At 54.3% G+C, this 21,233-nt stretch overlaps 5 protein-coding genes across 5 annotated transcripts; 4 read left to right on the top strand and 1 right to left on the bottom strand.

Annotated features, from left to right (window-relative positions):
* Positions 1–3,819: 3,819 nt before the first annotated feature.
* Positions 3,820–6,974, top strand: NCS54_00243700 (Protein kinase domain-containing protein; the record flags this gene model as incomplete). The annotated part of the gene is made up of 3 exons (XM_053148035.1): positions 3,820–4,755; positions 4,803–6,539; positions 6,600–6,974. 3 exons carry the CDS (start codon positions 3,820–3,822, stop codon positions 6,972–6,974), a joined length of 3,048 nt encoding a protein of 1,015 aa, XP_053004010.1.
* A 3,724-nt stretch (positions 6,975–10,698) lies between these two features.
* NCS54_00243600 (Acyl-CoA desaturase) lies at positions 10,699–12,200 on the top strand (the record flags this gene model as incomplete). The annotated part of the gene is made up of 2 exons (XM_053148034.1): positions 10,699–10,990; positions 11,065–12,200. The coding sequence occupies 2 exons, from the start codon at positions 10,699–10,701 to the stop codon at positions 12,198–12,200; spliced, it is 1,428 nt and encodes a 475-aa protein (XP_053004009.1).
* A 1,028-nt stretch (positions 12,201–13,228) lies between these two features.
* On the bottom strand, positions 13,229–14,690 carry NCS54_00243500 (Hypothetical protein; the record flags this gene model as incomplete). Its single annotated transcript, XM_053148033.1, has 2 exons — positions 13,229–14,362; positions 14,466–14,690. The coding sequence occupies 2 exons, from the start codon at positions 14,688–14,690 to the stop codon at positions 13,229–13,231; spliced, it is 1,359 nt and encodes a 452-aa protein (XP_053004008.1).
* A 1,462-nt stretch (positions 14,691–16,152) lies between these two features.
* NCS54_00243400 (Hypothetical protein) lies at positions 16,153–17,130 on the top strand (the record flags this gene model as incomplete). Its single annotated transcript, XM_053148032.1, has 2 exons — positions 16,153–16,377; positions 16,438–17,130. The coding sequence occupies 2 exons, from the start codon at positions 16,153–16,155 to the stop codon at positions 17,128–17,130; spliced, it is 918 nt and encodes a 305-aa protein (XP_053004007.1).
* A 2,199-nt stretch (positions 17,131–19,329) lies between these two features.
* NCS54_00243300 (Hypothetical protein) lies at positions 19,330–19,580 on the top strand (the record flags this gene model as incomplete). The annotated part of the gene is made up of 2 exons (XM_053148031.1): positions 19,330–19,448; positions 19,499–19,580. 2 exons carry the CDS (start codon positions 19,330–19,332, stop codon positions 19,578–19,580), a joined length of 201 nt encoding a protein of 66 aa, XP_053004006.1.
* Between the last annotated feature and the right edge of the window lie 1,653 nt (positions 19,581–21,233).

The following is a 21,233-nucleotide window of genomic DNA, read 5'->3' as shown; positions in this document are numbered from 1 at the left end:
TTGTGAGTTGTTGTCAGCGAGTTTGGGATTGACAAGTCCTGTGGGGAATGGAAGAGGTCTTCTCTCTTTACCTCTGACTTCAATCATCGTCATCCCCTGAATCAGCAATGACGACATGGTCTTTGATCCCGCGGAGGAGAACATGATGGCAACCCTTCTCTGGCAGGCAAAATTTCCGAGGCCCGCAATGTGGTTGCAGCCCGAAGGCGTAACCAGTGTCAGGCCGGATCTCGGCAGGGAACTTGAGACGGCTGGGTGCTGGTGCATTGCCCAATGGACCGCCGCCAGACGGAAGCCAAACGCCCTTTAACGTTTAAGCCATCTGCCTCGGATGTCCCTAATGGTTCCCCAGAGACCTGATCCTGGCCCCTAGCCAAGGCTTTTGGAGATCCCGTCACTGACGGCGCGGGATCGGTGGGGTCAAGCGCGGGACGAGCCTAGCGAGGACGGGAACTGGCTGGCTGAGGACAAGATGCTGTCTGTCTGCTGAAGCTGCGCATGCTGCATGGTCGTGTCCTTTCATGACGTCTCACGACATTCTTCCACGAGATGCTTACAAGCGACTCGGAGAAATGAGAGAGGCACAAGGTCAGGCGGCTCAAATCCAGCCCCGCTGGTATGCGACAATGGTCCAAGGCAAGGGAAGGCCGCACCCAATAGAGGCCCGGTTCAGCGGTCTGGAAGCCAGTTCGTAACAAGGAGTGAGATGCAGACCCATTGCTTGCATGGCGAACCGACAACCTGTCAAGCCCAAGCAGCCTCACTAGAGCCAGTCTCACGCTCCTTAGCGGGCCATGGCGAATGCTGCACTTATGCCTGACCCCACACGTTTCCCCTTGATGCCCTTGATCTTGGGAGTGAGCTTGGGTGTGGACCGGGCCTCACCACAGGCCGCAGCCGCAGAGCCTGTTCGCGGGAAGCAAAGAATGCCTCCTGTACTGTGTGACGTGACAGGCTTGACGGGAGCTGAGATGAGAGGAAAGAGGGCTAGCGGACGGGCCACTAGAGCCCAACACAAGCTGTAGATATTTCCCCATCGAGAGATGTGCTTGGTGGTGTACACATGTTTGAACAGCTGTGTTGCTTGAACCATTGAATTGGTCAAGACGAAGTCGCATTGGGCACCGAGGAGCCTGTGACGGCGCAATTGGCGAATCAGGCGGCTTCTGGACGGGCAAACAGGGGTAACGTGACGTCTGACCCGGGAGTTGCCAGCTTCTAGTTTCTGAGAAGCATTCGAGGGTTGATTGAGGCGTATCCGAGTTGACAACTAAAGATGTGGATTGTGTTGTAATCGTGGCCACCTTATCATCGGAGAATTCACCGCCACGCCGAGGAAACATGTTCAATTGGAACACATGAGCGTCCTCTCCTGTTCGACGCCTTTGATCATTGATCCGTGACGTCGGATACACAGTATGCAGTGCCCTTCATAACGGCCGTCCTCACCCGTATGCAGCATGCATGTTTGGCAGTTGCGTGTGTAATGTCGGCAGACGACAGTCAGTTGATGCTCGATTGGCTTTCAAGTCTTGGACCTGGCCCTTGATTCTGCTCGCCTCATATTTCGAATCGTTTAGAGTCTCAACTGGACAGGTGTGAAACCAGGTGCCCAGTTATCGGGTTGGGCGGTAAGCGAGTGTGAGTGAGATGCCCAACTAGATGGCGTTGTCACTTGCGTATGCAGTCGGCCTGGCCCTGCAAAGCGATCAGATCGTCCTATGGTTCGAGCCTCGATGGAGGTCAGCAGCTGGAGCCAGGATGACATGCCCTGGCCCGGCAAAAAGACGCACAGGACGTCCCTGATTTTTCGGTCCCCGCGGTACCGGCTGCGTGGGATTTCCTCCATGTTCTGCGCTGTCTTTGGCTGATGGCATGTCCACCCTCTTTGTTCAAGCGGGCCTAGATGCTCGATCGAATGTGTTGTGTGGATGACGAGTCTGGGGCTGTTGGTGTAGGTACCAAGATGCTGAACAGATGGCGATGATGATTGTACACGGCATTGTGGGCAGATGTGATTGCAAGGCCACTCGGCAGGTAAGGCACTGTAGGCAGGAAGTCGCGATGCAGACGGTTGCAGCTTCCAATTCGTGATGCTGCTCTTGGCCTGCACCTTCCTTGTCTGCCTCACTCCCGACTACCTGCCGACGATACCTGCTAGCCTTGGGCAGATAGGTTTGAGGAAGGTATGATACAATTGCACTTTCCTGCCATCCCCTGACAAAGACCTCGATGTCAACCACCCGCTCGCAGATAGTCGCGCCCTCTCTTGCATCTCCCTCCTACATCCAACCCCCAAAATCAGCGCCAACCGTCTTCATGTCTCTTTGTGCCCGACCAAAGTCTGCCTGATGATGATGCATCACCGCTTCCCCCTGCGCTCAGCAAAACGTCTTAGCGTCGACGAAATGGGACGAGACCAGGGCATCTGAAAGGGGCCAACTCATCGATTGTTCCCCACCAGCGAGCCGTCGAGCGTCACCGTCTCTCTTGGAAGTATGACTCCTGCAGCCGCAGGCAGACCATGGCCGACATGCGACAAACGACAGGCGGCAGACTGGCAGGGTCCTTTGGCTGGCCATGAAGCATGGAAGATCCGGCATGGTGGGATGGATGGATCAAGGTCTCGACGCCCAGGCCCAAAATCATCCAGAGATGTCGTTCAGTCAAGCAAAGACCCCTGACGGTCCTCGGCAAGTCTGGGGCAATGGACGGACAATGGATGGCCACAGCCCTGCGCTGACACCTGGACAGTGGTGGCTTTGCTGGCCAGTGAGCACCGCGCCCAGAGACTTCTCAGGACCCAGCCCCTTGAGCAGGGCGGTCCGACCAGAGCGTCATCAGGGTGTTCTAGGGCAATCCTACCTTCTCAGTGTGGCTCGGGCTGCCAAACGGACCCAGAAAATGAAGGCCCAAGGTCAAAAGCCCAGCGCCTCCGCCGCTCCGCCCGTCCCCCCGTGTCCTCCCGCCGCACTTAGAAGCCCACCAACCCGCACTAACCCACTCAGCCCACCCAAGCTCACGTCCAGTCATAGCCTCCCACATCCACTCCCATTGCCGCCGCCGGCGCCCGTTTTAGGTGTTGGACTCTCTGTCGTGGTCGTTTTAATATAGCAGGGCTTTCATCGCAACTCATCAACCTCTGTTTCTCAAGGCGTCTTGCTGTCGCGGGCACCCTTCACTTACACCCCGTGCAGGAAGCCGTCCTCGATCATCACGGATTCTTATTTCACTCATGCCCCCACAGCCATTCTAACACCTCATTGCGCCTCCGGCTTCGCTCCCCGCGACTTCGACCGCTCATCCAGAGGACCCGCTTCTCACCGACCGTTGTATCATCCCAGCCTCCTAGTTGCGGCGACAGTGCCGACCAAGCAATTGTTTTACCTTCGCTTGCCCTTGGATGGGTCAAGCAGAGCTTGTTTACTCTACTCCTCTCACCGAGAGACCGCTTCTTTGATTGACGGGGCCGTGCGGCCTCTCCAGCTCTCGTCAGTGCACCTTTCGCCTCATCATCTTTTGCTGGACGGCATCCATGCCAACTTCTTTACCCTCTTGCAACTGCATACCAACTATCCCCATATTCGCCTTCCCACATAGAATCCGCTTTGCGACGACGATACGAAGGCATTCGCGGCACATGCATCTACTCCAACTGCCCTGTTCCAGACTCCTACTTTTTGCCACAGAGCCAGCCGTCAGCCCACTAGCTCATACCAACACCGAGCTGACTTATTAGCCTCGACTCTAGCATTGCGGTGTTGACAGTCACTTGCACCTCGGGCTCAGCAACAGACATCTGGTCGCATTGTCGCGGCCATGGCACAGGCGGGCGTTGTAGCGTCTGAGCCGCCGCCGCCGCCCCATTCCCAGCCATCTGCGCTGTCCGGGACTCATAACTTTTTTCGCAAACTCTTTGGTCGGCAGAGTAGCAACAAGGCTCCCTCGCCGCCGACAGAGCGGCCTGCCGGCCCCGCGCCTGAGAACGACTCGGCCGACTCGGACAAGGGCGGCCTGATTCGCCGAATGTCCCGGAGGGTCGTGCCGGGTCTTCCCCGTGCCCAGACGTTCAAGCGCCAAGTATCGGAACGGAGGACCAACTTGTCCCCCATCGAGCCAACGCCAGATGAGAGGAGAGCTGTATCCATGGACCGCCGGTCTCATGGACCCCGAACATCATCAACCTCACAGCCAGCGACCAATCCCCGGGTCAGCGCCCCAAGCTTCCTTGGCTCCCCGCAAGACGAGATACCTCGTTTTGTACCTTCCTTACCATCCAGTCCTGTTGCAGATGCGCCAATCCAGGAACCGGTTGAATCAGTTGTGCACAGGGATGACGAGGCTACACTGGCCGATGAGTGTGCCATCCAAGACAATCTCTCAACGGCTGACACTCATTCAATAACGGCATCCCAGTATGAAGCTCTGATTCGCGAGGAGCTCGAGAAGACCTGGATATTAAATCTCAGCATGCACTTCCGGGATCGTTCGAGAAGGGAAAAGTTCTTCGTCACATATCGGGAGCAGGAACACACTTGGCGGCGCGTAACCATCTCCCTCGATTACCGAGATGCTCCTCCGAACTCACTGGAGATGGACCTCATTCACACTCACTACCAACGAGACAAGAGCGCCAAGATTTACGAGGCTATCCGGGAGAGCCTACGAGACATTCAATTCTACGACACTGTGACCAATCTGAAACTTCAGACGACTGATGGGAGACTTCATGTCCATGTGGTTGAGGACGGCAATGTTGGTGCATCTCAAGACATTCCCCAAACAATGCTAACTGTTGATAGGAAATTATCCAATACCCGACTGTTGCTCAGATCAAGCACCTTGGTTGCAGGCGTATTCGGGAAAAGGATATCGTCTTTGACTCGCACATGTCGGGCTTCGTTTATAAAGTCAATGTTAATGGTCATACCTTGATCAAGAAGGAAATCCCGAGCCCTGACACGATAGATGAGTTCTTGTATGAAGTCAACGCTCTCAACCGCCTCCGCCATTCACGCAACGTCATCCATTTCTATGGTGTCGTAGTGGACGATCACGATGAGCACGTAAAGGGACTTCTCATCAACTACGCCGACCAGGGAGCTCTCATTGACATCATTTACGAGCACTGCAAAGACGGCGATTACGACCTTCCGTGGTCAACACGTGAGAGGTGGGCTCGGCAAATTGTTGAAGGGTTGTCCGACATCCACGAGTCAGGCTTTGTACAAGGCGACTTCACGCTGTCCAACATTGTCATCGACGAGTACGGCGATGCGAAGATCATTGACATCAACAGGAGAGGGTGCCCAGTCGGATGGGAACCCCCGGAAGCCACGCCGCTCATCGAGAGCAACCAGCGGATTACTATGTACATTGGCGTCAAGTCGGATCTCTACCAGCTGGGCATGGTGTTGTGGGCTCTGGCAACGCAGGAGGATGAACCAGAAGCCCAAGGGCGACCGTTGATACTTGGTCCCGAGGTGAACATCCCAGATTGGTACAGGCAAATGGCAGAGATTTGCTTGAGCGATGATCCGAAAATGCGGCTCCAGGCGTCTGCTCTTTTGCACATGTTCCCACGACCAGGGGATGGTAAAGAATGCGGACAGTTGAACCCCCCGCAATCGACAATTGACGAAGGTTACACATTGCAGCAGTATCTCGTTGACGGGTACCACCCAGACAGCCTTCCGCAGATTAAGACGGTTGAGCCACCCAGCGACTGGTCCTACGTGAGCCGGCCATACACAGACGCAAGCCCCATTGGATACGAGCCGTACTACTACACACGTGGACGATCACCCCCAAGCCCCCTGCCGAGCAACTATGACGGATGCGACTCCCCGCGAGGTTTGTACAACATTGCTGCTTGGGCAGCAAATCGGGACATACCTTCATCGTACAGCGACGTGGGACCTGACGGCATGCCCCTCGACGAGACGCCTGTTGCCGATAAGACAGGATTTATGGAATCCGATGGGGCCACAGCACCGTTTTCGACCATGGAGAAGAGAGAAACGCCGGCAACGTCGACGTCGACCCCAAGCCCAGACAGGGGCGTGGATCTCCTGGATACCCCTGAGGGTAGGATTGCTGCGAGCATTATCCAGGCCCAGATGGGATCGAGGGAAGAATCATGCCAAAAAGGTGGCATGGGACAGCAAGTTTCTCCCCGAGACGCGAATGCTGGCTCGAAAGAGTCATCGCCACCAGGAAACACTATCTCGGACAGCACCCATACGGAAGTCGGCAACAGAAATGAAGCGCCAGTCGGAGGTGGTGCGATTGGAGGAAAAGGAAACAATTCCTCGGCCGTGAACCCGCTTGAAGGAACAACACAAGAAGTGGGAGGCGAAGGAGCCAAGGAAGCAAAGAAGTTGGAGAAGGAAACTCGCAAGAGTTCCGAAGGAATGGTTAAAACTGACAGTAGACCGAAAGAGGTCCAATTCGCCAATGAAGGACAAAAAACAGAGTTTCCTGAGATGCTGCCTGAGAATGGCAAGAACATTTCGGAGAAACTGCCAGCAGAGCCAGAGGTGAAGCAAAATGCAGCGGAAACGCACGGGATTACAGCACCTGATACTCACTAAGCAAAGACGGATCGTTGTGGCGAGAAGAAAGAGTTGGATGTGAAGGGCGTAGGCGAGGAGAGAGAGCCCAAGATGGTCGGCATTGATATCAAGACTGTCGATGCTCCCATGGAGAAGGAACTGAATGCCAGGGACAAGTTGGTCGAGGGGAAGACAATCGACCCTGACGCTGAGACTGCGGACTCCCCTAAGAAAGAGCTGGATACCAAAAGTGTGGACAAGTTAACGGCAAAAGCAACACCCGGAGGCGACATCAAGACGACGGATACATTGGCAGGGATTGGGGCGGCGCACCTGACGACTGACGACAAGGACACGATGCGGCAGAAGCAAACGATTGACGACAAACTTAAAGCGGCGAAGCCTCGGATTGGAGCATGATGAATGTCTGCGATTTGGTTTGGCGAAGATTGAATTTCCTTTTACGATCTTGTCTTGATAGCATTAGTTTTCTCTCATGTGTACTAGCGGGCAACCGGCAGGCATTTTGCATATTGGGGCGCGATGATCGGTATCATGATTTTTACATGTTTGTTGTATGGCGTCGGCGGTGAAGGAGAGGCTGCTGATAGTACTGTATTGGATAATATGTAGTGACGATGTTAAAAAGAAAAAAGATGGACTAACAGACGATATTGGTATTGTAACTGAGGTTTGATATGACGTGCCGTGTGCCATATAGGCATCAGAGAGATGATTGATGGTAGACAAGCTCAACAAAAGAAGACTATTAGTCGATGATATAGATTGTCGTCGAGTAAGTGGCTCAAGATGGGACGAAAGCTCGAACGACAAAGAGGTTGAAAAAGCTCGTGGCTCTGACGCAGGGGCGGTAGTCAATTGGAAGCTCAATGGAAACGGCGCGATACGTAGCGTGCGCCACCCGACGCCATGGAAGGGTTCTGGAAGCTGACAGGAAGAGGTGATGGTGGTATCACGTGACAGGTATTGAACCTTGCTTTCCAGGAAGAATTTTGTTTGCCTGACAATGGATCCATCAAGACAAAGACTCACGGACGGTCAAGGACGGAAAAACAAGGGACGTGGAGTGGAGGACAAGAGAAGAGGCGAAAAAAAGGGATCCATCTGTAATGGACTCGGGCGCGATTGGGCAATTCTAGGCTTGGCGAATCCCGATCTTTGCGTTTCTGTTGGGGAAAAAGCTGGGGGAGAGCGAGGGTCGGTTCCTCGGTACGTACTTCCCCTGTCAGTTGCAAGGCAAGCTGTGCTACAGCATCCCGTCGGCACAACGGGAGGACGGCAACAGGGGATGGACAGGTCTCTCCGCCCCAACTGTGAATACGTACATGATTGAGATGAGACCTCAGAGCCCAGAGGAAGGGCAGATCATGTCACGGGAGAAGCAAATGGGCCGAGGCATGGTTCGATCTGGGGAGAAGAGGTGGTATCCTGTGAGGGCGGGGACCATGAGTTCGTGGCAGGGCTGGCGTCTTGAAGGGTGTTTTGCTTCTTTCCGGGATTGAGGTTGGGAAATACAGCTCTCTCGGTTGGCCGTTGGGTTCAAGATGAATCTTGGGGATCTGACTGTTGCAACGGCAATTCAAGGACGGCACATGGCGATGGCATGATGATGCTCTGAATGGGATGACTCTCGGCATTGTTCGGGGCGGTGATGTCAAGGTCAGACTAGGTGACAAGCTTGACTGCTATCTACGGATAAGTTGTATGGAATGCCTGGACTGGACGCTGACCGAGGTGACGTTGACAGCCGACGCATTTGGGCGACGTTTTGTGATGCTGAAGCGTTGGCAAGATCTTGTAGATAAGCGTGCGTCTCAGTCTCAGCCTCGGCATGACCGGATGTGGAAACGGCGCTCTCAACGAGTTTAGAGGATATGGGATTTACACGTCAACATCCCAATTGAGGTCAATTCGCCACGTAAATCCTGGTGTGTATCTGATTGTGACTGACTTACACGGTCCATAATTTCTTGGACTCTCTCAGTCAGTCTGTGTCTCTCCGTCTCCCAAAACTCCTCTCCGGCAAATGGTCAGCATCGCCTCTCGACAAGTGGACCCTTTCTTTTGAAGCTCGCTCCATGCCCGAGCCCTACAGCAACAGAAGAAAAAAAAAACACCAACCACCGGGCTATGGATATGGAGCTCTAGGCGGCTCCATCAACTTTTGTGGGAGCTTCCCCTGCAAGGCACGCACCGGCTCCTCTTTGGCGCGTTGCCCGACCCAGGGTTAGGTGAGAGACGAGATGTGCCGTGGCACGTAGGCGAGGTACCGAGCACGCCAAACTTGTGCGCAGTGGTACTTTGCCATCTGGCAAGGGTACCGAGCCTTGCCTCCAACGGCAACCGGACGGACGCCCGGGCCCCGCAGCGATTGGAGGGGAGGGCAGCCGCCAAAAAAAGTTGTTGGGGAAGGGGTGGGGTGCACATCATCCATTCGAAAAAAGGTGTTGAGGTTTGACGTCGACAAGAGCTTCACCCCCTGTCGTGTACCTGGCCCAGGTCTTTTTTTCTTTCTCGCTCTCCCAGCAATTGTCGAATACCCAGCGGCGAATTTCGCAATCATGGGCTGATTCTTAAGCATCACACGTTTTTTTTTACCCTTTTTCACTTAGGGGTATGGGAGATCTCGGCATCTGTCAAGGCAGGGAGCGGGGATAGGGGACTTCAGGTTGATAATCAGAATCGCGGCGGCTGTCAAAGGGTGTCACAGGGTCGCATTCCTGGCTTGTAGAAGATGGGATTTCTCTATTACCGCTCGGATGGTCAAATTCGCAGCTCTAGACTGATCAAGCTACCTGATCGGTACCTCCGGCAGTCCATACTGTCTCGCTTTCCCCGAGCCCGACAGCTGCCAATCCCTCCCCTAGCTTGACCAAGAGCTTTCGTGTTAGTGACTGAGATGGCCCAGCCAACAACCCTCGGGAGTGTACCGACCAGGTACCCATATCCATTTTATTCCTGATGGGACCTGGCTTGGGTACCTGGAGTTGCCGGGAGGCGGCCGGAACGGAGGGAGACGGGTGTGGCATTGGCCATTCGCAGGAGGATTTGCTCTGAGCCTCTCTCTTTTTTTTTTTCTCTCTTCCGTCCGTCCATCCCCAATGGATTTTTCTTACCCTGTTCATGCACAAACGGCAGGGGTGTGCCAATGGGGGCGCTGCGCTACAATTCAACCTCTTATCACACAGTGAAACGGGAGGGTCATGGATGACAATCACGAGAACTCACCCATTTGGTTCCTCATCAATCTTCACAAGCAACGGCTTCTTGACGTGTTAGTGAATCACCGAGGCTCATGCTTTTTTGAGAATGTGTAGACGAGAATGTGTGGAGGGTCGGGGTTCGGGGAGGGACACACAGCGCGTGCCAGTCAAGGAAACTCCAACAGAACAGGGAAACCTCCGCCCCAACTTGATCTTTCAAGTCCGTCCCCAACTGATCATGTTGATCTGATTGATCAAGCGAGAGAGACCTGGTGTAGGTACGGAGCAGGTGATCTTGAGCAGGACTGGTCATCTGGATACAGGGCAACGGTTGTTTGACGCCATCACCTGTGTTCCTTGCTGCAGTTCCTTGTCCTCTGCGACGCACGTCGATTCGATTCTCAGCATCCATCGCATCGTCTCCGCCACTGCCCTCAACCTTGAACAAGGGCCCTTGCTTCGACAGTGCCTTTCCTCCCCTTCTCTTCGCCTCCTCCGCTCCTTGTTGTGCCTCCTGCTTGGCCGCTTGGCCTGTTCCCGCCGTAGAAACCTCCACTCGTCCTCCACTTGTCTCACGCCTCCCATTCCCACACCCACCCGCACACCCCCCGGTCTCTTTCTCATCCATCCCATCCAGTCCAGTCCTCGCCCGGCTCCGGGTCGGGTCTGATATAAAGCCCTTTTGGAACCCTCCGCCCCAACCGCCTTCTCGACCAGCCTCCCTCCTCAGACCCTCATCCTCCTCTCATCCTCATCATCTTCTTAGGATAGCCATTAACAAAAGGCTCATCCTTTCCCCTTCACTCCTCCGAGAAGCCATCTCCTCTTGGTTCTCGTGTGTGCTGGGCACTCTCTTCCCGACGACACTTGCCATCGCCATCTTCAACACATAGAGATCGTTTTGGACAACACCCATCAACATGTCGTCGTCCACCGCCGCGGGCAAGCAGGCCCAGGCCTTCCCTGATGGCACCAAGGACTACATCCCTCTTCGATCCGGTGCCCCCAAGAGCAGCGCCAACAAGGTCCATATCTCTGACGTCCCGATGACCTGGAAGAACATCCACCAGCACATCAACTGGCTCAACACCACTCTCGTTGTCATCGTTCCCATGATCGGCTTCATCTCGGCCTACTGGGTTCCTCTCCAGCTCAAGACCGCCATCTGGGCTGTCATCTACTACGTTAACACTGGTCTGGGTATTACTGCTGGTAAGTTTCGCTTTGTCAGGATGCTCATCGTTCTGGCCGGATCCAAACAAGATTGAATACTCACAATTCGCCAGGTTACCACCGTATGTGGTCTCACTCCGCTTACAAGGGCACTCTTCCCCTCAAGATCTATCTCGCTGCCGTCGGCGCTGGCGCCGTCCAGGGCTCCATCCGATGGTGGTCGTATGGTCACCGCGTGCACCACCGCTACACCGATACCGACAAGGATCCTTACTCTGTCCGCAAGGGTCTCCTCTACTCCCACATGGGCTGGATGGTCTTCAAGCAGAACCCTAAGCGCCAGGGCCGAACCGACATTACCGATCTCAACGAGGACGCCGTCGTCGTCTGGCAGCACAAGAACTACATCAAGTGCGTTCTCTTCATGGCTCTCGGCTTCCCCATGCTCGTTGCCGGTCTCGGCTGGGGTGACTGGTGGGGTGGCCTCGTCTATGCTGGTATCCTCCGTGTCTGCTTCGTCCAGCAGGCTACCTTCTGCGTCAACTCTCTCGCCCACTGGCTCGGTGAGCAGCCCTTCGACGACCGCAACTCTCCTCGTGACCACGTCATTACCGCCATCGTCACCCTCGGTGAGGGATACCACAACTTCCACCACGAGTTCCCCTCGGACTACCGCAACGCCATTGAGTGGTGGCAGTACGACCCTACCAAGTGGAGCATCTGGATGTGGAAGCAGCTCGGTCTTGCCTACGAGCTGAAGCAGTTCCGCCAGAACGAGATTGAGAAGGGCCGTGTCCAGCAGCTCCAGAAGAAGCTCGACCAGAAGCGTGCCACCCTCGACTGGGGTATTCCCCTCGACCAGCTCCCTGTTGTCGACTGGGACGACTTCGTCGCCGACTCTAAGAACGGAAAGGGTCTCGTCGCCATTGCCGGTGTCATCCACGACGTTACCGACTTCATCAAGGACCACCCCGGTGGCCGTGCTCTCATCAACTCGGCCATTGGCAAGGATGCCACCGCCATCTTCAACGGTGGTGTCTACAACCACTCCAACGCCGCCCACAACCTTCTGTCCACCATGCGTGTTGGTGTCCTCCGCGGTGGCTGCGAGGTTGAGGTCTGGAAGCGTGCTCAGTTCGAGAACAAGGATGTCACCTACATGAACGACTCAGCTGGTGCTCGCATTATCCGCGCCGGCAACCAGGTCACCAAGGTTATCCAGCCTGCGGCCAGCGCCGACGCTGCCTAAGCAAGATGACTCTTTTTACGACGAGGATGAATGGAATAATCGAGTAATGTGCAATCCTGAGGAGCAGGGGCAGCTTCATGCCAAGGCATGTCGTCGAGAAAGGGTGTGGGGAGTTGTCGTTGGCAGCCAGATCACATGCTTGGACGATCTCACCCCCGCACCTTGTCCGTCTGCCCCTGAAGGATACAAGCGCACGGCACGTTGACGCAAATCATAAAATCGACTCATGAAGAATGGCGTTGGGGGGTTTTCTTTTTGTTTCAAGACTAAGTACTTGACCTCTAACAATAACAACACGGCGCAATATGCCAAAATGAGAATGGGTAAAGAGAGATGAAAATCACTGAGAAACATCGTTTGCCATGGGACCTGCAGATAGGCCTCTGGCATTAGACTACCCGAAAATACAAATCTACTGAATACCATGTATACTGTTCACTGTGTCTTGCTCGACTTGCGTGCCAATTGTTTCACTCATGTGCCGATGGATAGCAAAGACTATCGACTTAGCTATGCTGCCAAGGTACACAACTGCTGTCCGATTTTATGTTTCGACTCTGGCCACAGTAGTGATAAATGATGCATTGATTAACTAGTCTTTATTCAATTCATGTTCCTAGCTGGATGAACTGCTCCTAAATTTTCACGCAACTACTATGTGACTTGATCTTTCTTTGCTTGTGTGTCCACTCCTTTCGCATAGGGGAGTCTTACCCTCTCATCTCGCATTCCCAGCAATATGACGCAGATATTTATTCTAAGTCCGGACCTTATTCATTTCATAAATATCAAGCTGTAGTGTCCAATCTTCATGGTGGGTTAAATCCAAAGCGGTAGAATGCTTCTGATCTCTGCCTTCTAACCAGTCTCTGCGGTATTGGCCTCTGGTACGCATGGCGGTGCTCAATATGGCTCGCCTGATGGCCAGTTCCTGAGATGACTTGGCGAATGACCCCTAATCCCTTCGCAATGTGTCATTAGGAGACTCGAACAACTGATCCGGGTCCAGTCTTCGCAATCGCAGTGCCTCATGGAGCAGCCATGCGAGCTTTTTGTACCGCCAACTCGGAGCTCTTAGCCCATGCTCCGTTGGGCGTCTGCCGATAGCACAACAGCCGACCATCGTCACCCGTGCTCCCTAGAATCTGACCATCGTCGTCAAACCCAACTCGCCAAACCGGTGTGCGGTGGTTATCAAGCTTTGAAATCTCTTGGAACGTGTGCTTGACCTGGCCAGGCTGACCAGCCCAATGGCGATCGCCCAGAGAGCCAGACTTGGCGAGACTGGCACTGAGGCCGGAAGGGTGGTGTTGATGTTGTTGGTGATGTTGTTGCTGCTGGTGATGGTACTGCATGGGCTGAAGTTGTGGTGTCTGCGCCTGCTTTTCAGTCGGAGTTGCGGTTCCGTTGGTTCTGGCTTGAGGCGTTGAATCTCTGGTAGAGGCGTGGGGAGTTGACCGGAGCAAATCTGAGGCTGACCATGACAGCCCGTCGTCTTCTGAGTAGGGTGTCTCGATTCGAAAGACGCGGGCGTAGCCATCCTGGCATGCTGTCGCAATGATATCGTATCCCCTGATGTTCCCCGGCGCCCATGCCACATCTCGCACCAAGCCTCGATGGCCAGGTAGTTCTACAGCGAGATAAAACTCTTTTTGTGTCTGCTGGATGCCAATGGAGGTTGCCACAATATCGCGTGATCGATATACTCTTACGGTGTCCATGGCTGCGACCACAAGGCCCAGTGAATCAGATGGTACACCTGCGCGCAAGGCCGTGTAGCATGGCTCAGGGTTGGGGTCAAAGCGAACGCGAAAGGCAAGCTCCTCGCCTCTACTGGGCTTTGGGGCGACGGTGAATTCGTCAATAGAGGTGTACTCGGAGAGGTTCTCGGGTTGGTCGTTCTCGGAGACAGTTAACCGGCCGTCAGTCGAGAGCAGCGCAAGGTAGGTATGTCGGGTCTCTTCGTTGTGCTTCATGGAGAATGACCGGTAGGGGGCCTTGTTGGATCGCGTGTCAAAGGCAGGCTTGCCGTTGCCAGATCGTCCAGTGCAGAAACGGCGTCCAGGTGCGGCAGAGGGATCCTCAACCCAGATGCGGAAACGGCCCTCGATGCCGAGGGAGGCGATCAAGTTGGGATAGACGGTCGCGGGAAGCCATTGAAGCTATAGAACAAGGGCGCGTCAGTGATGACTCTCTCGTATGTGTGCGACAGATATGATACAGGAGCCAGAGACAAGGGCAGGGTCCCAAGGGGGGCTGCGTTACCTCTAGAATCTCTCCGCCATGTGCGGTCCAGGTATCGCAAAGGCGCCATGTGCCATCCTTGTGGCGGTTGAAGACGCGGATCTTGCCATCGACGGAGCCGGTGGCGCAGCGGTCGCCGTATGTGTTGAAGGCGACTGCCTGGACGAGGTCTTTGTGGCCGTGCTGGAGGTTGAGGTCGAAGGATGGTGATTCTTCGCTGGGTGAGGGGGGGACCGAGGTGGCCATTGTCGGTCGGAGTGGGTTGAAGAACGAGGAGGGGAAGCGGGGGAGGAGGAGGATGGCGTGATGTATTCAGATAGGAGTGACTCGGGTCGTTGTAGCGCCTGTTTCTACCCAAAGCGATGTATTGTCGTGATGTAGTCGTGGTGGTGTGGACCGTTTGTCTGTTCCGGAAGGTTGGTACTATAAACTGAAGATGGCGGTGATGTGTTGCGGAGGACGGAGCTCCACAGCGGCTCAACTTAGCTCAAGCTCAAGCTACGTACCCTGTCAACTGTCAATGCAGGTTCCAACTCCCCCGCATGTCCACGACCACATGTGAGACTGCGACGTTGTTGATGTGAGTAGGGGGAGGAGTAGGACGTGGCTTCTGCAGGTTAATATGTGTATAAAAATTGATACAAGTCAATGGGTTAGGTAGTTTTACAACGAGCTGCTGTCTTCGCAAAACAAGAAAGATGCGAAACAACAGCTTCCATCTCATCAGGATGTCATATTTGACAACAACTCCTTCATGCGATGCAACATTAAAGACATCCCGAACCCACACATTTTGATTCAGTAGCACTGCAGTGTCGATCAGGATTACCATGGCACTGGTGTATAATGCTCCTGGTCCCAGGTGGATTCAGACCCCCTAGGTCATATGGCCTAGAGAGAACCCTGTCTCAGCTATGAAACTATCTTAGAGCCAAGTATGGGTAGCTCACAGGTCGTGAACGATCGTCCCTGGGTTTCGAGCTAGACTATTAAGCATCGATCTCAAATTAAAGCGGTGATATTGGATTTATCTCACACATGAAATCACTTGGCACCCAGACCAAGAAAAAAATGGCATACTGTAGGCAGGCAACGAGAACTCTGCCGGGCTCTTAGAACGCAATTTAGAGTAAAATAAATAAATAAAAATATGAAATAAATAAATTATACTATAAAGTCCATATATTATCTTATATTTATCATCATAAGCCTTTTATACTATGGTTCTGTGGATTAAAAAGGTAGAGAGTACTTGCAAAGTATGCCATTTTTTCGTGGACCACTAGCTTGGTAAGACGAGGTGAGAGCTTCGAGGCATCCATCATGGTGAGTAAGTCACGTGGGTCTACAGACATCTTGCTGCAAGCACACAAATACAGCATTCACCTACCTATTTAGGAACTTCCTGCAACTGAAAAACTGAGTCTTGGCTGATATCTTACGCATCTAAACATTGGAAATGCCAAGGGACTATGAACCTCATAAGTGGTTCTGGGAGTGTTGCTTGCTTGCTTCTCGCTAACATGTAAGTGCAGGGATCGTCGGTTGGCCCCACGTTGGTGTGGAGGAGCGGCTGATTGTTAGCGGCAACAGGCGCTGGAGCTCAAAGCTTCCATGAATTTCAGCCTCGTCAAACTTTGGGGGTGAATTTCAACCAAATCAAAACACCATCACCCACCAACTTCTGCTGGCGGAGTCCAAGTCCAACATGGCGCATCTACTGAACCCCCTAGCAACGGCTTCACAGCTGTATCATCGATCTTCATTCTCGGCTCTACCGCAGGATCTTCAAGACGCCGTCTTTATCGCTTCGCAATGCCTCACGCAAGCTGCCGGCCAGCTTCTGGAGCTTCCCCAGTCTGTGACAGCGCAGGCTAACATCATCCTCGCACGATACTGGCTAGTGGACTCTCCCATGGCCAATGAGTTTAGTGTGAGATCTGCCCACCTTCCAGTCCAAAACATGCCGCCTGGTGATGCTCACACCCTCTAGGATACCTCGGCTGCCGCTATTTACCTGGTATCAAAAATGGGACCCCAGCCTCGATCACCCCGGGACGTGTCCAACGTCTATGCCTACCTTCTATCGGACGATTCGGCCTTCTTTCGATCCAACAGCGCGACAGAAAACGACCCCAAGTCCTACTACATGTCCGAAGCCGACTATCACACCTTCCAAACCCGACTGCTCGCCATTGAAGCCCGTATCCTGTACACTCTCTCGTTCGATACGCACGTCTCTCTGCCTCACCCACTCGCAATCACTTACCTCCAAACTCTTGACTTCCTGGCGAAGCCCAAATCCGCCATCTCGTTACGCACCATTCAATACCTAAACACGGCACTGCTCTCGCCCCAGATGCTATACCTCACCCATCAGCCACATGCTCTAGCGACAGCTGCCATATATAACGCGGCGCGAGACTTGGGTGCCAAGATGCCAGAGTGCGAATGGTGGGAGGTCTTTGATGTAGACCGGGAAGAGCTCGGATTCCTCGTAGTAGGAATGCGAAGTGTGGAGAATTATTTGCGCAAGCAGAAGGAAGAGATACCCAACCTCGCACAGGGTATGCTTACACGGAAGGTCATAGATGAGGAGCTGCAGAAAAGGGGTGTGCACACCGGCAACGCAACTAGTGACGCCGATGAGGAGCAGCGGATCATGGGCATGATGGACAGCAGATAATATGCGAGCCGTCGTCTTGGAACGCGTGCTCGGTATCAGATTCGGGCCTGCCTGCAACGGCCCAGGGAAAAGGCGCCACTGTTTCGCATAGCCAAGACGCTATCGATGAGCTGATGGGAAATCGCCGCGGCTCTGCATACCCAGTGTCAACTTGGTGAGCATCAGGCCATATTCGTGGATATCAGTGGTTGCACGATGGCCCGGGGGAACGGCGATGACAATCGAGAAGGCCAGCAGTTGGAGAATCGCCACGAAGCGACATGTCAATACCTGGTGGCGTTGCAACGTGAAGCACTCGCAGCAGTCTGGATTTCGCCAAGCATCCACAAACAAGGCAGAGGAGGGTAACTTGAGCGGAGGAGGAATCTCGAGGAGACGAGAAGAAGTCGCGTGCTGTCAGCAAAGCACACACAAGGGAGACGCTCGACATCCACCATGCATGTGCATATGTGAGGTTTTGCCAGCCGGCTCTCGGTCGACCACGCCTGATGAGACTGGTGGGCGAGGAGGATTCGAGCGCGCGACTAACAACTCAAGAGGCGCCAGCGACGGAACAAACGGCTCCTGTGTGTATCACCGCGGCTGGCGCGACAATATGGAAGCCGTAGTGCGCTCAATATGAGGGTCCATGTGATGCTTTTTGCATCTCACCCCGCGCTGCACGGCGTCGTGATGCCCCAGAGCAGGGCGCTTGTAGTCTTGTTGACAGGTCTTGGTCAACACGATAGTCTCTAATCAAGGACCAATGCACCCATAAAAGCCGCATGGTCAAGTTCCAGGCTAAAATCGCCCAGCTTCTTTACCCCCAGCGAGTGCTCTCAGGGACATGCGGTGAGGACAAGCCAGGGACCCCGTCGTGGATCCTCGTGGCACACGCCCAATCATGCTAAAGACCGGCCACGAAGTGCGGGGGATAAGCTGCACAATGGGCGTCCCTAGGCGTCCTGTTGAGAGCTGTGGAAGCCGCCTTGAGGAGCCGAGCTCCTCAACGTCATCACCATCATGAAACCCATCCTCTGAGGCGAAGGGATGCCCAGCAAGGCGCGAGCCGCCCTGCAGCTTGTCCTGTGATCCATGTTTATCCATGCCAACGGCCCATGCCTGTTGGACGTGTCTCGAGCTGAGTGACTGAGGAGTGCTGCTTGTTTTCTGGGTGGGAGCTGAGAGTATGCACAGCGGGTATGAGACGGATTTTCATCGACGTATTTCGTTGCCACCAGGTTCCTCTCTCGGAAGCCATGGTACCAGCAGAGTCAAATTGTGAAAAAGCCCGAAGCATCCCGGAGGTTGTGGCCGGAGGTTTGCACGCAATTGCCTAATCCAAAGGAATGGATGATGCACAAGATCTGACTGTCACGGGCGGTCAATAATACCTCCCGCCTCAGCAATTTGGGGGCAAAAACAATGTGCAGGGACACGGCCGGGAGAGACGGAGGTGCGATGATATCCGCCTCGCGGCCAGAGTGGCCAATGGCAGAGGGTCCCAAGTAATCCCCCCGTTGGAGCGAGCCCCGATCGACAAGAGGAAAAAGGGACCGGAGACGGACACGGGGACGGGGATTGGACCATGCGGGCCATTCACTATCAAAACTGGAAACCCTGGAAAGCCCCGGTTGGTCTTCTAGAAGGTGTCCTGACCCACGGACGCCTCACACACACAGAGAGCCAATTCCGTGGAAGCCGTGTCTCTGCCAGTCAGTCCGAGACACGGGGCGTAGATTTCCTCTCCTTGGTGCTCGGTTTGTTTCTTGCTGAGGTGGCCGGGAACTCGTCAATGGAGAAGACGGTGACCACCTCCTCAGCAAGGCATTCTCCTCGTCCAGGTCAGGTCCAGAGCCTGGTCCTTGCTTGTGAGACGCCCAACCCCTGCTGGCACTGGATGCTGGGGCGCATGGAGACGAGACGAGGGTCTATCCTGTCTTGGTGGGTGCGCCCTACCATACAGTCGTAGTGGATGCTTCATATCGTGGGGCAAGCTGAGGGTGTTGCTGTTGCTCGTCAAGAAAATGGCTCACTCCTTTATTAGCCTCGCGGACCGTGGATAGGTGCATCTGGCCGAAATGACGAGATACGTATCTTCCTGTGTCCAAAAGGTATATTAGGCCTCGTCTTCCCTCGTCCAAGATCTCTCCTCAACCATCACTTCATCACATCGTCTGCTTCCAAACCTCTCTCACTTACACCACCACAACCTCCATCATGCCTGAGACCACTCCCGCCCAGACTCCCTCGTCCTTTGGCGACAACAAGGGCATCAAGTTCCACATCAAGACTGGCAACGCCCGCTACCAGTGTGTTCTCCAGGACCGCTCTGCCTAGTGAGTTTGCCCTCTCCCTCTAAACAATCTTGATATTAACCAGTTCCCAGTGAGCGTACCAAGGCTGCCCGCCAGAACTCTACCGACTCTGTCACCTCTACCGACTCCACCGGCACTTCCAAGTCTGCTTAAAGCAGATGCCGTTCCATCCATGGACGCGCATGAGATCGACGTCGGGCTTGAGGCTCGATGGTTGAGGATCTTGGATGGATTTGGTATGGATGTGGCGGCTCGACTCTGAACCCCCACGCACTGTCTCGGAGGACAGCCGTGAGAGAGCGAGGTCACAACAACCAACAAAAAAAAGGCGGATTTACTCCTGGCTAGTTCCAGGAACAGAAATCGGGGTTGGTTCTTTTTGATACCACATTATCTGGCATTAGCGACGGTTATTTGAACACGGGACATTCGGCGTCCCCATGAATTGAAATGCTCATATTTTCATCATAATGAAGCGTCTCTTTCTGTGTGCGTGCATTCATCATCACCATCTAATATGAAGTTGAATAATGTCCCTCACCGAGTTGACCCCAAGACAACCGTTCCCCAGCCCGAATACGCAATTGCATCTCTCGTCTGGGCATTGCAACCATGTCGTCCACTCATGGAGCTGAAATGACAAGCAGAGCAGAGATGTTGGCCCACCTGTCCATGTGAGGTAGATGCAAGACCCCGATTGCCAAGTGTCGGCTTGTGTCCTCCTGGTGACCGAAGCTCTTTCTTGGCCTTGGCCTTGAGACACCTGCCTCTTTGCCTTCTTCCCCACCGACCCTCTCTCACCTGGCCCACCGCAAAGGTCACGTCGAGGGGTGAACGATCCTCCGCCTCGCGCCCAGAAGGCCGATTCTCCGGAGCCAGGAAGCGGGGCCAGGTCGGTGTTCGGCGGCTCTGTGGTCCGGGCAGCCTGTGGCGATTCAATTGAAGACAATGGCGAGCGAATGCGAAAAGAGCGAGGATTCACCGCCCGATGGCCCAGGTCGGCCGGGCCGGATCATGGACTGAATCCATTGGTCGCTCGCCAGAATGCGCCGGCTGATTCGGTCGATCAGATTGTTTTGTTTTCTCTGACCTCGCGTCTGCTTTTTACGCGGAAATGCGCCAGGCGCCGAATCACCAGTGGTCCAGATTTGGGGTCTTACTTGAGAGGGAATGAATGAAGTGCGTACGCAACCCGCGCATGACGGCAGATTCCCGCGTTCCGTCCTGACGTCGTCATGGTTCATCCGCCAATGGATGGATCATTTGTTGTTGGTTAGGCGCAATCGTTCTTTTTGTTGGTCTCGCCTCGAAAAGGCCGTGACCAGGCTGACTCAAGCAGATGGGATACTCCGGCCATCGGTGCCGCACAACGGCAAGGTAGTGTACGGAGGTAGTATTGTACCTACGTCCGAGATCATGGATGTACCCGAGGGGCTGCTGGGACTCGAGGCCCTACTGCCTCCTAAGTACACCCATTCTGACGCGGCTATCTGCTCGTCTTACAATTCCTGGACGTCCGACGAAACAAAGTTGCAAAACAATGACGTGTCGGGCTGAACAGAAAACAGAGTTTCAGGGGCTGTCAAGTTTTGGAATCTCGCCGCAACGCCTTTGCGTCTTTCCCCAGCCCAACCCAAGAGCGTGCCAATGTGGCCGGGAAGCGGGCGTGTTAGTGACTCTCTGCTCTGCGCATCATCCATCACATCATGTCACGCGCGCCGTCCGCAAGCGGCGGATGAGGAAGAATTGGGAAGAGGGGCATCAACAGGCGAGGGCCATTTCTGACATGAGAAACAATGCTATGCT

Source organism: Fusarium falciforme, chromosome 2 (assembly GCF_026873545.1).
Source record: "Fusarium falciforme chromosome 2, complete sequence".
Classification (NCBI taxonomy): Eukaryota; Fungi; Ascomycota; class Sordariomycetes; order Hypocreales; family Nectriaceae; genus Fusarium; species Fusarium falciforme.
This window is presented reverse-complemented; position numbering and strand designations above follow the sequence as displayed.